This window comes from Macrosteles quadrilineatus, unplaced genomic scaffold (assembly GCF_028750875.1).
Source record: "Macrosteles quadrilineatus isolate MER2022 unplaced genomic scaffold, UCM_ALF_1.0 Scaffold_8__2_contigs__length_117827958, whole genome shotgun sequence".
NCBI classification, from domain to species: domain Eukaryota; kingdom Metazoa; phylum Arthropoda; class Insecta; order Hemiptera; family Cicadellidae; genus Macrosteles; species Macrosteles quadrilineatus.
Genome location: NW_026542601.1, coordinates 23,290,982 through 23,305,311, shown reverse-complemented (window position 1 = coordinate 23,305,311; position 14,330 = coordinate 23,290,982). Strand labels below are relative to the sequence as shown.

General features: G+C 31.9%; 2 protein-coding genes across 2 annotated transcripts in view; one reads left to right on the top strand and one right to left on the bottom strand.

Annotated features, from left to right (window-relative positions):
* Positions 1-3,638: 3,638 nt before the first annotated feature.
* On the top strand, positions 3,639-8,997 carry LOC128999227 (trichohyalin-like). Its single transcript, XM_054425625.1, has 4 exons — positions 3,639-3,742; positions 4,356-4,379; positions 6,200-6,241; positions 7,502-8,997. The coding sequence occupies exons 1-4, from the start codon at positions 3,695-3,697 to the stop codon at positions 8,969-8,971; spliced, it is 1,584 nt and encodes a 527-aa protein (XP_054281600.1). The 5' UTR covers positions 3,639-3,694; the 3' UTR covers positions 8,972-8,997.
* LOC128999229 (DNA-directed RNA polymerase III subunit RPC5-like) overlaps positions 4,179-14,330 on the bottom strand; it is a 34,100-nt gene continuing 23,948 nt past the window's right edge. Inside the window, exon 12 of the transcript XR_008491255.1 lies at positions 4,179-4,411. The gene's annotated coding sequence lies outside the window, so the exon portion shown is untranslated. The remainder of the gene's footprint in view (positions 4,412-14,330) is intronic.

Sequence of the window (14,330 nt, the reverse complement as noted above, 5' to 3'; positions counted from 1 at the left end):
AAATTGAAAATCAGTGCTGTATGGGATAAACACAGCAAGACTGGACTAAAGTGATCATGTTGAGTGAAACTGGATTTTTTTGAGATAGGAAAACTAAAATTGGTTTGGGACAGGCAAATGCACGTAGATGTGCAAATACGTCTCAGAATATTAACAAAGAGTATCACTTAAGTACAGTTAAGGGCTAAAGTTTGGGAACGGTGGTGCTATCTGTTGACATTAGATCAAACTCAATTCCCTTTGTTTACAACTAAACATATGGGTGTAGTTTGAAATAGTTTTTATAGTTAACCACAGACTGCAGTATTATTGCTTCCCGAGCAAAGCCAGAATTTATATTTTTATTTAAACATCTATTAAATAAGTCTGGTTTATAAAATAGTTTCCTAGCAAGACTTGATAACAAATTGTTCATAATGTTTGAATTCATTTACCTTTACAACGTATTTTTGAATCATCATGTAGTTTTAGTTATAGTTCGGTGTGATGAAGTGAATGCTTGAAAGTGATTATTCACAGTGCTGCCCACCCGTTTCATTACCATATCACGCAATTTACAATATATATCAAAAGTCTGTTGTAGTGTTTTCTGTTGTTTGACTTACTTGAGTGAAAATTTAAAAACGTACGTTTTCATGTCCCTGGCCTTTTACTTCGTAGATACTGGATTTGTAGTTTATTATTATGTGTTTTAATATTTTTTGGGACGGGGGCAACATGTTACACACATTTATTTGGTTTTAAATAGGTTCTAGGTATTTTTTTCGTATTTTTAAAGTCTCGAAATTCACGACCATGACGTGTCCCTAGGGTACATTTTCCAACTTTCACGCTGTTTTTAGACTAATTATTCATGCCGAAATATATAAAGCCATATTTTTATGTCATTAATGGTTATTAAACTTACAAAAAAGGAGCATATTATAATTTTATTGTCATTGCAGACTGACTACCATGACAAAATAAGTCTGTCCCTCGATTTGGCGTCACGACCATTTGGGAAAAATTTTCAACTTTGGAGCACGACAGTGGCAAGCCTGGCGTCGATGGAGTCAGTTGGTTTTAGAGACTAGTTCGGGGTGTACGTCAGGATTGTAGTACCGGTCGTTTTGAGTTGAAAGGAGGAATTACAAGATTAATAAAGGAAAGATTGTGTTTTTTGTAATTTTGGTGTGTCCATGACCGTACGTAGTCATTCGATGAAGTAGACATGGTGTTAATTTTTGTTTATAAGATATTTCAATTGCTAGATTAACCTAGAAGTCCACTTTGTATCCTCGAACATGAGGTGCAGGGCTACCGCCAGAACAGAGCCAAATAACACGTAATTTCACGACCAAAGTTTCACGACCATCGCGGTTTTTTTCACGACCAATCCAGCCTTATGGATTATAGTGTGTTTGGTCGTGACAATAACTTTTATATAATTGTAAATTGAACAGTTTAGTTCAATTGAAACACATAGTTTTATTATAACTAACAGTATAATTGAAGGATTGTTTAGAAAGATTTAGATTATTCCATACAATTCACGACCGTACCGCATGTCCCTGACCATCACGTTTATGATTTCTATCATACAAATTTCAAAAATTAAAATATCGTCATATTTCAATGTTTTATACACAAAAGAAGCACACCTCTATACAAACATAACGATTTTTCGGGTATCAGGTAAGTTTTTTTCGGAGTTATACAAACTTAAAAAGATGTTATTGGCTTTTTTCAATTTTTTGAGTTGTTTTTATTTTTTTCTAGAAAGACCAAATATACCAAAAGCTCAGTGACCTTTTTATTGTATAATGGTCATAAAAGTAAATTAGTTTACAGCAAAACATAGTTATAAAAATAATATTAACTATTTTTAATATTCATTTAAACGTCCGTTATGATCGTGACAGGATTTTGTGTTTTTCTACTAAAGATGCTCTTTAAAAAGAAAACTACCAAAGATATTGCGTTACCATGGACATTTTATGAAACTTCAAATGTTAATGAAATAAAAAAAATAATAAAAGTTTTGAAAAAAGGGGAAAAAAATTTGCAAAGTTCTTTTCCTGAAAACGTACGTTTTTAAATTTTCACTCATTTACGTATTTTATCCAAAATTTAAAATTAGTCCACCAGTAAGACGAAGAACTGTGAGTGGTTGAAAGGAACGTGGACGTGACCGCTTGCATCAACCTACCAATGGAACATTTGAAGGATACAGAGTGGCAGTACCACCGTGGTGTAACCTATAACCTATTTGCCTAATCTTTTAAAATTGTGGCAGTAATGTGTAGGGACGAGAGGTCCGAGGAGTCAAGTGAGATTCATGTGCATAGTAAGAGACAAATGAAGTGACTTTCCTCTCTACAATGATACTACAGTTAAATAAATGTTGCAGCTATTTTTAAAGCTGAAAACATTGCCCCACCTGGCCAAATAAATCTTAGTTCTTTTTCAAAAAGTAATAATGTTAAATGTGAATCCGTTCTAGATCCGTCATTAGATTCTGTTGCTTACCCTGTTCCCAGCCGGAGACTTTAGTTGGCACCCCTAATTTAAACACGCCTAAAACAGAACATATAGAACAAATAGTTTAACAATGTGCGTGTCATACTGGTTGGCATCAAGAGAGGGATTTAGCTTGCTACAACAAGTCTAAAAAGCTCACTTTACAGTGTGTGGTTGACACAACGCATTTGCTCACGTTCTAAAAGAGGGCACCCACCACCAGTACATAAGAGACAACCAAAGCATTATGAGAGCGGATCTATATTTCAATATTGTAGACTATTTTTATAACTTTTTCACGACATAATATTTTTCATATTTCTATAATCAATCAGAAATTAATTTAGAGTGACTCTTTGATTGAGGTCTTGCTGTTTATGTTTTTGTTGTTTATTCTTTTATTACAGCTTACAGTTTTGCTCGATTTCGAGCAACAGGTTATCTAGTAAAAGTAATGTCTGGGACAGGCAAACTGTCCTTGATTGGAAATCAAAGATTTTTTTAAAGCTCAGCTGCATGGAAATGAGCAAATAAATCACACACGATCTATATATTAATAGGCAAGCATGTTCCTTTAAAACCTTTTTTCCCGCTTGTGTGCATCACAGGGAAAAACTACGCATACTCTGATAGAAAGATATTTTCCTGTAGATGTGCGGAATACCATTATAAATTAAAATACCAAGGCTAAAAATAAGCACAAAAATTAACATGGGCCTTATGGGTTGCCATGCTGAATGGTGACGAAATAACAACGAAATATAAACAAAAAATCAAAACAAATGAAAAAAATTCCAATCATATGTTTTATTTACGGGGTGGTGAAAATATAGAGAAGTCTGTACATTACACATTTTTGGAAACGTTTGTTTTCAGTGTGAAAGAAAAACAAAACACGAAGCTTGAGTAACGACATTGACTATTTTATAGTCAATGGTAACGATGACATAAACTAGTTCACGTATCAATCATGGTTTTTAAATAGTGTGTTCTAGGACAACAATATCTGTGTTGTAGAAGGTAAACAAAATTATGACCTAAAAGGATTAATCACCCATACAAACAATGAAACCTTTGCGTACTTGATTTGAACTTTAATCACCCCAGGTGACAATGAATGATGGTTGACAAATGAACATGTGCTTGTTTCACGTATATATGTGTGACAGGCCTTGTTCTTTTTCTTCATCCAGCCATGAAGACAGCGGCATTGCTGTTTGCGGTCACATTGACCGTTTTGGTGGTAGGTTTAACCACAGGCCATAGACCATTATGGTCAATGTCTGTTATGGTATACCATAATGGTCTATTGTCTGTGGCTTAAGTTACAAAGTATATACTTAAATTGTAAAAAAATAAAGTAAAATGATTGAAATTTTTTAGAAAAAATAGGACAAACATAACTTAGTACTGTAGTAGTATTATATAAACTATTATATAGCAATATTGAGGGTATACACAATGTGATATTCAAAATGTTGTTATAATCTTAGAAAATTAACTATATAGATTCTAAATGGTGTACATAAGTACTTTAGGACGGTAATTAAATTCACAATATACCGGTACAACCAAGCATGAGAGAAACTGATGATGAAAAAAAAACTCAAATAAAGCAAAACTGACTGATAGTATAGTAACAATAAACTATTTATAAACTATAAGAATTCTCAGTTAGAGTAGAAATGACAAGGCGACTTGTGGTTTTGCTTGTAAAATTCTGCCTGAATATGTGTGACATTTTCTATACTGGTAGTTCGATGCCTGTAGTGTTATTGCAATAAAAATTGCTATTAAAACATAATCATCCAAAAAACTATTTATGCACAGTATTTGACAATATTGTTATTTTTCAGTTGGTGCATTCCACATCTGCCGATGTAAGTATTTAAAGTACCCAAGTGTAGCAAACCTGCAAATTAAAAAAAACAATTTAGTCGTCTAATTCTACATATTAAAATATGCTACTCAAAATTCAGAAAGTTTATAATAACGTAGAAATTTTATCTAGGGAATACTTAACTAAGGTACCACAAGATGAAGATGTAAGTTACCCTAAGGTGTTAAAATATAAGGAAAATGTAGAAATTATATGTTAAATTTATTTTACCGAATGCCTTTATTATTTAAAAGTATTATGTATTATTAACAACTAGAGGTCGTCCAGTGGTCGAAAACTCAACCAAAAATATTTAAATGAAATGAAAAAAAAATAAATTAAATGAAAAATTCTTTATTTATTCAGGCAAAGTTAGGGCCACATGGTCGTTTCTTACACTATGTAATGGACAGTATTAACCCCACACTGTAAATAAAATTATGTGATAGGAATATGTTTTGATTTTCTGTTTATATTTTGTTGTTATTTCGTCACCATCATGGCAACCCATAAGTCCCATGTAATTTTTTTTTGGTTTTCAAATGAACTTTTTGAGCATATTTTTGAGCCTATTTTAATTTATAAAGGTTTTCTGTACATCTACAGGAAAATATCTTTCCAACAGTATGTGTAGATTTTCCCTGCGATGCACACGAGCTGAGAAAAAAGGTTTTAAAGAAACATGCTTGCCTATTAATATATAGATAGATAGATAGATACTATTATTAAATGTTTATAGAAACAGAGAATAATGTGTTAATATTAAAACTAACAAATCAAAGCAACTACAGTTTTTTATATTCTCTATAAATGAAAATATTTGAACTATTCATTGCAACATGCTAAATTTTACAACATTTTCTTAGAGCAAGAAGAGCTGTAAAAATATTTTGTAAGATAACAGATCAACTCTTCACAAATTCACAGACGTTTGTCTTTGACTTGTAATACAGTATATTTGTATTTTGTAAATTAAATCTAGGTATTCTTAAGCTTTGTCTAGTAAAGTAGTAGCTTTTAGGAGGAAAGTTTTGATTAATAAGGTCTTATGTACAGTAAAGCCTTACCCGGACTTACTTGGGATGTAAAAGTTGACCAAATTATGAAATGAAATGAAAAATGATTTATTTAATCAGGCAAAGTTAGTACTTAATATGTAGAAAGAAGTGGCATTCCAGGGACCTTTGGGTGTCCCGGTATATTAAAGACATATTTTACTAGAAAAAGTTTTTTAAGTGTATTCTGAACTAAAAATTGAACTACTGAAGCACTGTAAGTTGTGAACCAAAACTGTGTAATTTACAGTGGCACTGGCACATTGCTAACTTAGCTGTGTGAAGCAAACAGCTGTTCAGAACAAGAGTAGTCTGAAGTAATGGGGTCTTGAATCATACTGTTTACTGTATTCTTTCAGGCAAAATCACCAAATTTTGAATTTTAATGAATATTTTTTTTATTCTGTTTATTTTGCAATTATTGTTATGATAATATTCAAATTAAAATAGTACACGACAATGATTTTGCAATAAAAGTTCTTTTTAACAATCAAAACATGCAAACGTTTAAAATTATGACTATAAATCTTAATTGCTTTTTCTTTGATTAAACTTGGAAAGTGCATTTCTTGCAAACAATTTTTAAAATTTAATTTTGTTTAATACTTTACAAAACGTAAACGATTCAGGAGTAAAAAGGTAAATAGTGCCAACATAGGAAACTGAAGAATTTGTTATTATGCGCATGAAAAACTAACCGGATCAATCTGTCATAGGTACTGTACTGATATATTTAATATTACTGAAATGTTTTCTTTTTTTTAAGTGTGGCTGTCCATGCAAGAAAAAGGCTCCTCCCCCTCCTCCTGTAAGTGATTTACATTATGTTTACCAATCAATAATTCAGTAATTAGGTTATCTCTTATTTTCACATGAAACCTATCCATCAAGCAACCTTATCTAATTAATTATTAACCAACTTTCATTATTTTGATTCTTCTTTATTAAAATATTTTATTTTTACCATAATTTTACTTTTGGACAGGGTCTGATTTTTTTACTTTATTTCAATCAACTTAAAGATGTAAAGTTGTTTTTAAAACATCAAATTTTGACAGAGTCCAAAATAGCAGTCATAATATTAACAAAGATTTAAGTTTTTTAGGTATAACTAACAGGGCCATGATCCGACTTAAATAAATATTGAATAAAACTTGATATCTCCAATAACTCATTTAAATGAATAAATATTTTGAAGACAGTGTTTTGCAAAGTGGTCTAATACTAGCAGTTGATCTACATTAATAAAGAAATGGATGAGATTATCCCTCTATTTTTAAACAAAATAGTAGTTTACGCAACGATTGCAGTGTCGTAAAGACTATTAACGCGAGTTGCGTACACTACTTTACCTACGACCGTTTTTTAATTACTATCAATCTGGATTTAATTACTAACAATCACTACTGATAACTTTTTAGAGAGGTTATGTTTTCGTGTATTGTCATTGCCACTGAAAGTGATGCAACAACTTGTATAATCAGCTGATTTCCTGTAATTACGTGTTTGTTAAACTTCGTTAAATATTACATTGCTAGCAGCATTCTTGCCATAAATAATATTGTATCAGGTACAATTCGGCAAATATTTCATTTATTTTTGGACTTCTTCCAACTTAATTAAGAATACGCGAGTATCAACATGATGAACAAGTCGGATCAACAATTAAATGATTAGTTGACGTTCGAAGCATTACAATTTTAATTCTTTTCTCTCAATACTTGAACCTCATTGGTCCGTTACCTGTGTGGATATGAGAAAAACTATGCTGCTATGAAATGAAACTATGCTGATATGAAAGTAAAGAGCTGTAAAGTAAAACTTTTCAATTCTAAGAACTGGACTGAAATGGCTACTTTAAAAAACGGTCGTAGGTAAAACTAATTTACCTTATTCAAATAATGTGTTAAGTTTGTTCAACACAATATTTGGTTAAAATATGTGGTTTCATTCCCCTCTGTAATTTTAGGACACTATCAAGCTCACTCCAGTTCCAATAGCTAGTAAATACCAATACATGCATCTAAATATTTAAATAATAACATTGCTACATGTATTCTGCTTTTAGCCATGCGGTTGCCAACAGAAAGCTGAAAAGGAGCGTAGAGAAAGAGAGGAAAGGGAACGCCGAGCGAGAGAGAGCAAAAAGAGCTGCGGTTGTCAAAAGAAGAAAGAACAAGAACGTAGAGAGAGAGAGGAGAGAGAGCGCAGGGAAAGAGAGCAGCGGGAGCGAAGAGAAAGAGAGGAAAGGGAGCGTAGAGAGAGGGAATGTAGAGAGAGGCAGGAGAGAGAACAGAGGGAAAGGCAAGAGAGAGAACGAAGGGAAAGAGAACAATGCCAATGCAAAGAGAAACAGGCTAGAGAACAAAGGATACGACAAGACAGGGAACGCAAGGAGAGGGAAGAAAGGGAACGTAAGCAAAGAGAAGAGTGTGCAAGAAGAGAACAAGAAGAAAAAAAGAAAAGAGAACACGAAGAAAATGTGAGAAAGAATGAGGAGGCTCAAAGAAAAAAGAGAGAACATGAAGAAAATGTGAGAAAGAATGAGGAGGCTCAAAGAAAAAAGAGAGAACATGAAGAAAATGTTAAGAAAATTCAGGAAGCTGAGAGAAAGAAGAAGGAACACGAGGAAAATAAGAAGAAATATGAAGAGGCACAAAGGAAGAAAAGAGAACACGAAGAAAATGTAAAGAAATACGAGGAAAATGAAAGAAAAAAGAAGACCCATGAAGAAAATGTAAAGAAATACGAGGAAAATGAAAGAAAAAAGAAGATCCATGAAGAAAATGTAAGGAAATGGGTAGCTGCTAACTACAAACAAAAGTGTGGAGAAGATCTAGAAACATATTTCAAGAGAATTACTTGCAAAGAAGGAATTTCAGATGAAGAGTACATTAAGAGGCTAACCATCTGCAGGAGCCTCTTCTCTTCCTTGGATCTTTGGTACAGTGAAAAATACTTCAGTCAGGTTAAGCAGTTTTACTCTTTGTACTACTCCAAGAAAACAGAAGAAACCGAAGAGTCATTCTTCCAAAGGCTTGTTACAAAGGAGAGTTTTGAAACTGAGATCAACTGGGCCAAGAGAGTTAACATTTTGCGTGAGCTTTACCCCTCCTTGAAGCTCTGGTTTGATGAAACCTACTACAATAAGTACACTAAACATTTCTTTGAAGTGTTTTATAAGAAGGAGGAGTCTGAATCTACAGAAATTTATCTGAAGAGGGTATTTACAAAGTTCACTGGAGAAACTGACGATTGCTTCTGGAAGAGAGTGAAGCTTGTGCAGAAAACATTCCCCAAGTATACTTGTTGGTATGAGAAAGAAAACTTGAAGAAGATTGATGCATGCAAATGTTTCAGTAAGGCTCAGAGTGAAGAAGAACTCAAGAAGGAAATTGAGTCAGAGAAATCATGTGGATGCAACAAAGCCAAATTAGAGTGTCTTCAGACATTCTTTAAATCTTCAAAATCTTCATCTCAGTCATCTTCATCTTCTGAATCCAGCGAAGAAACTGTTGTCGTCAAAAATAGTTGTTAAGTAAAATATGTTATAATTTCAAAAAATTTGTTTTATTAGAAAAATAACACCCTAATGCACTCAACTATTGACATAAAGAGAAGGAAATTTAGCAATGTAACTGTGCTATATAGACAATGTTTTAGAACAATTGTTCACTATATAAAATGTATAATACACGACATGAAGTTAGTTGTGACATTTGCTGTGCTAGCTAATGTTAAGGATGTTTAGTCAGTGGTTTTAAATTTTCTAATAGACTCAAAAGTAAACATTTAATAAAAGTTACTCTATGAAAGGTTACCTTTTACAGCTACGTTGGTGGATTGTCTCGGGCTAGAGAATGTCAGATGACAAAAAAAATTGCAAATCAAATCATTTATCAAGCCAAAAGACGCAAAACTCAATAGGCAAAAAAAGCAGGTATCCTTATTATTAATTTATTTGAACATAACATTTTTTACATCCCTAGGGCCGAAAATCAGCTGCCCGCTTATTTTCTTAAAACATTAATGCATATTAAATACCCAATCGGTACCCATACCGTTGCAATAGAATTGTTTTATCGTCACCGATGCCTAGCAAATTTTTATTATTATTTTTCCTGATTCCTCAAATTATTTCTTCACATAACCTTAAAATTGTAGTTGTTTTGGACTATTAGTGTGCATTATTAATGTGGTGAATAATGGTAAAATGGTATAGTGATGAAAAATAGCGTTCGTACCATAGACCGAAATGGTTTTGCAGCTCTCGATCATTAACCATCTCGAGCCGGCATAACCTCATTTTTGGCTTTAGGTACAAAATATACTATTTCATCAACTCAATAAAACGATAACCAAGTGATAAGGATTAAAACTTCTCTAAATACAACATATATCTTGGTTTTTTTGGGGCAGCTCGGAACTCCAACAAATCAGATTATGGTTACGTGATAAAGCACCTGTTTTGTTGTTCAAGAGTCTATAAAGCATGTATCAAGTGTGGGCAGTCTGAGGAGACTGCAGACCATGTGCTATTTGATTGCACAGTACTTGCAGTGGTGAGTTGATGGAAACCTCTCTAGGAAGCATGTAATTATTTATTTTATGCAATTAGTGAAATACTAAATATTTTCTGCCATATTTTTCTTCCTAAGTATGAATGGTTTCGCCAATTTTAATTGGAACATCTACGAGTACCACAGATGGGAACGATCCTAGTCTTAACAATAGTGAAGGGTTTGAGCTTTCCAAGTTAAATAACAAATTGCAAATTTCACTTGGGCTGCAAGGCAATACAAAAAAATACAATACTATTTTGCCTTTCAAAGATTATGCTCGATTCAGAAAGCTAGTTACAGTATTAGGTGAATAAAACTATTGATTTACGATAAATTCAATTTCTTGATTGCAGATTACCCACCTCAATCAGGTACAATGGTAAATGAAGTAGCTTGCTTATAATTATTTTCATAAGCTGTTTTGTCTCTGGTTTACAATCTAACTGTAATTAAAACTAGGGATGGACGAGATTGGATTTTTAGTTCGAGACGAGACGAGACGAGATTTTTTATTTCTCATAAAATTTCGAGACGAGATCGAGACGAGATTTCTCTTCTCATACACAACGGGAAATGCACGTTCGAAATTTTTACCTGATTTTGTAACATTGTTAGATGACTGTTTAAATACTAAAATAATGATAATAGGCAAGAATATTTACAATCTTTTATTAAATAACATCAGCATAACATTTTTTTATTAATCACGCCTAACTTATTAAAAATGCCTACGATTAGGAAACATGGTGATATCAGTTAGGATAGATTTCAACTTATCCTAAAATAAAATAAATCATAAAATAAAAGCAATATTAATTTTTATAAAATAGTTACTTGTTTTGACTTTTTTATAGTAATAAAACATTCCTCACACTGCTTACACTTAACAAAACTTCTCAAATGTTATTAAAGTAATATTATTAAAATAATGAAAGTAATATTTACATTAAAAGAATTAAAGTAATATTTACATTAAAAGAATTAATTAAATAAGAACGCCTTCGAAAAGGAAACGCAACTACAACTTGCTCCTGTATTGCGGGTATTGCATTGACTTTCTGCAGGCGTTTTTAATTTTTTTTTTAATTCTCGTCTCGATAAAAATCTCGGCCAAAAAGTAATCTCGTCTCGTGTAACGAGATTGAAAATTTCCCGAAAATTTCCCGAAATTTCGAGACTTGACCATCCCTAATTAAAACTAAACTTAAACATCAGCTGATAAATAAAAGACATTTCAAACCATTATAAAGAAAGTTGGTCAGTACCACTGGATCTTTGAAAGCAAAGTCTAGAAATTAGGGATGGACGAGATTGGATTTTTAGTTCGAGACGAGACGAGACGAGATTTTTTATTTCTCATAAAATTTCGAGACGGGATTTCCCTTCTCATACACAACGGGAAATGCACGTTCAAAATTTTTACCTGATTTTGTAACATTGTTAGATGACTGTTTAAATACAAAAATAATGATAATAGGCAAGAATATTTACAATCTTTTATTAAAAAACATCAGCATAACATTTTTTTATTAATCACGCCTAACTTATAAAAAATGCCTACAATTAAGAAACATAGTGATATCAGTTAGGATAGAGTTCAACTTATCCTAAAATAAAATAAATCATAAAATAAAAGCAATATTCATTTTTTTTAAATAGTTACTTGTTTTGACTTTTTATAGTAATAAAACATTCCTCACACTGCTTACACTTAACAAAACTTCTCAAATGTTATTAAAGTAATATTATTAAAATAGTTTAAGTAATATTTACATTTAAAGAATTAATTAAATAAGAACGCCTTCGCAAAGGAAACGCAACTACAACACGCTCCTGTATTGCGGGTATTGCATTTACTTTCTGCAGGCGTTTTACATTTTTTTTTTATTTTTTATTCTCGTCTCGATAAAAATCTCGCCCAAAAAGAAATCTCGTCTCGTGTAACGAGATGTAAAATTTCCCGAAAATTTCCCAAAATTTCGAGACTTGACCATCCCTACTAGAAATAAATCAAACGCTAAGAGGCAAAGCCCTAACGGAAATGACCTATATGGTTACCAGTTGTCACTCCGCTAGATCATAAGATTTACAATGACACCTCAATTGTAAAGATTGGTTAAGTAGAGAAGACAAAAAAGGAAGTTAGTTACACATAAACCACCTATGGTAAGTAAATAGATAGATGATAATGGTTTAGTAATGCTACATCATGAGGTTTTATTCCAGTAAATTTATTTATCAGTCTTCTATAATTAATACAAACAGTATTCTATTTCACTAAATGTTGTGTATCACTTGTAATCGAATGCATTAATGATGATCTATGTTAGAACTACAACCATCCGGATCGGTTTAGCCTGAAGCCCATTGGATAATCAAGTCTGGTTGGTTCAATTGGTAGATTTTCAAGAATATGAAGTTGGCAATAACATATGACTCATAGCCTGCTGATGGATGATACTACAATAGATTCACAACTAGTTGGACACAATTGATATAGTACATTAAAATATGTAACAGATTAATGCAAACTGTGACAAACTAAATTTTTCTGGCATATTTTATTAATTTCATTCTCTATTCGATGTCTCTAGACCGATGTTAGCTCATATGTAATGTATTGACATCACGTTTATATACTTAATTGCCACAGACTAAAAATAACATGGATATTACACAATCTATTTTCAACCTTATTAAGAGTTAAACATGTTTATTTTACTTATTTTCATTCAAAACTGGATAGTTTTAGATCAATACTTGAAAAGGACATAGAGGCAGTGAAATCATGTAAATCTTGTATATTCCAGATTTAATCTTTATTTGAAATTAAATAACATTTTCATGTTTATTCCCCGGCTAGAATCATCAAAAACACATATATACAAAATATAAACAGCAAACTGTACAACTTTCAAAACAATAACTACAAACAAAAAACCATTACAATAAATGAAAATATTGTTATTGATTTTTTTAAGCTTAACAACAAAATAGGAACAATTAATTAATTTACTTATTTTTTAATTTATTAATTTTAGGGGTCTGTGGTACAGAAAATTTAAGGTGGGACAGTTTGGTACGGTACAATATTTTGTATCTCGGTTCTTGGTACAAAATCGGTACGGTACGCGGCTATCGTTATTTTGTGGTTTTCTTCTCAGAATTGTATTTAAACCAATATTTTTGATTTTAATACATTGACATTAAGTACTATGAAAATTGACCTAATTATTTAGGAGAGTGTATATAAATTGAGTATCAAACAATAAGGGTAACAAAATCACTATCATCATTCTAGTTCATAAGATTTAGATTGCGTTAAGTGGCCCCTACACACATCGAAATAAAACAAATATAAGAAACAAAAAACATTTAAGCCTACAGAAGATGCAATGACATTATTTGAGACTGAGTATGCTTGCATAACGTAAAAAATCATGCAAAGATTGTGGAGTTTGCCATAAACAGTTTTATAGCAGTAGGAAGGCCAGCAGCACTGACTAAGTGAGAGATAAAATTTAACAGCCATCATACAACTATAATTTTGATGATAAAATAGAATTGGGGAAAGTCGTAAAGGAATAAAAGTGATAAAACTCTTTGAAGTACTTGAGTACAATAACAATTATTGTTGTTATAAAATATAAATGGATTTGGGAATGCTAATGGGGTTTTTATTGCATCATCACCCTAGTCATAAATTATGAAGATCCAAACAAACACCTGTTAAGCCTTTTATGTGCTCAGAACTAGATAGTAAATTGAAAGTAATTTATTATTATAATAGGCTGTACCAAACCGAATTTGTAAAATAGACCCCCCAATTAATTTACTGAATAACAATATTCTTGTAAAATAATAGGTAATGCATAGCAGCAATACTGCACAAGTGATTATGAATGAAAATACAGTAGAATCCCTCATATCCGGCCACCACGGGACCAAGCCCCTGGCCGGATAAACCAACCTACTATGAAAATGACAATTCATACCTAATAATAGGTAATCAATATATGCAATCAAAAGTATCATTTAATTCTGTTCTGGGATCATTTTTAGAAAAATAAACATGTTTGTAAAAAGAAAAAAAATATTTGTAGGTTAAAGTCATTAAGTAATAAATGTACAAATATTATGATTTCAGGTAACAAACCCTATTAAATGGAGGTAAAAATTACAATAAATTGTACTTGAAGATCATTAGGACTTAAATGGTACATGCATTTCTACTCAACATTCTTATCCATTTTGTGAAATACAAAAATTAATGTATTGTACTGTACTAACCCCACTTTGGAAATAATCAACCAACTGATCAGAGGTTAGGCCTTC

Excerpts from the sequence above, each read along its gene's own strand:
- LOC128999227 (XM_054425625.1), top strand. The coding sequence starts at position 3,695 with ATGAAGACAGCGGCATTGCTGTTTGCGGTCACATTGACCGTTTTGGTG. Across the intron at positions 4,380-6,199 it reads TGCATTCCACATCTGCCGAT|TGTGGCTGTCCATGCAAGAA; the intron begins GTAAGTATTTAA and ends CTTTTTTTTAAG. Across the intron at positions 6,242-7,501 it reads AGGCTCCTCCCCCTCCTCCT|CCATGCGGTTGCCAACAGAA; the intron begins GTAAGTGATTTA and ends TTCTGCTTTTAG.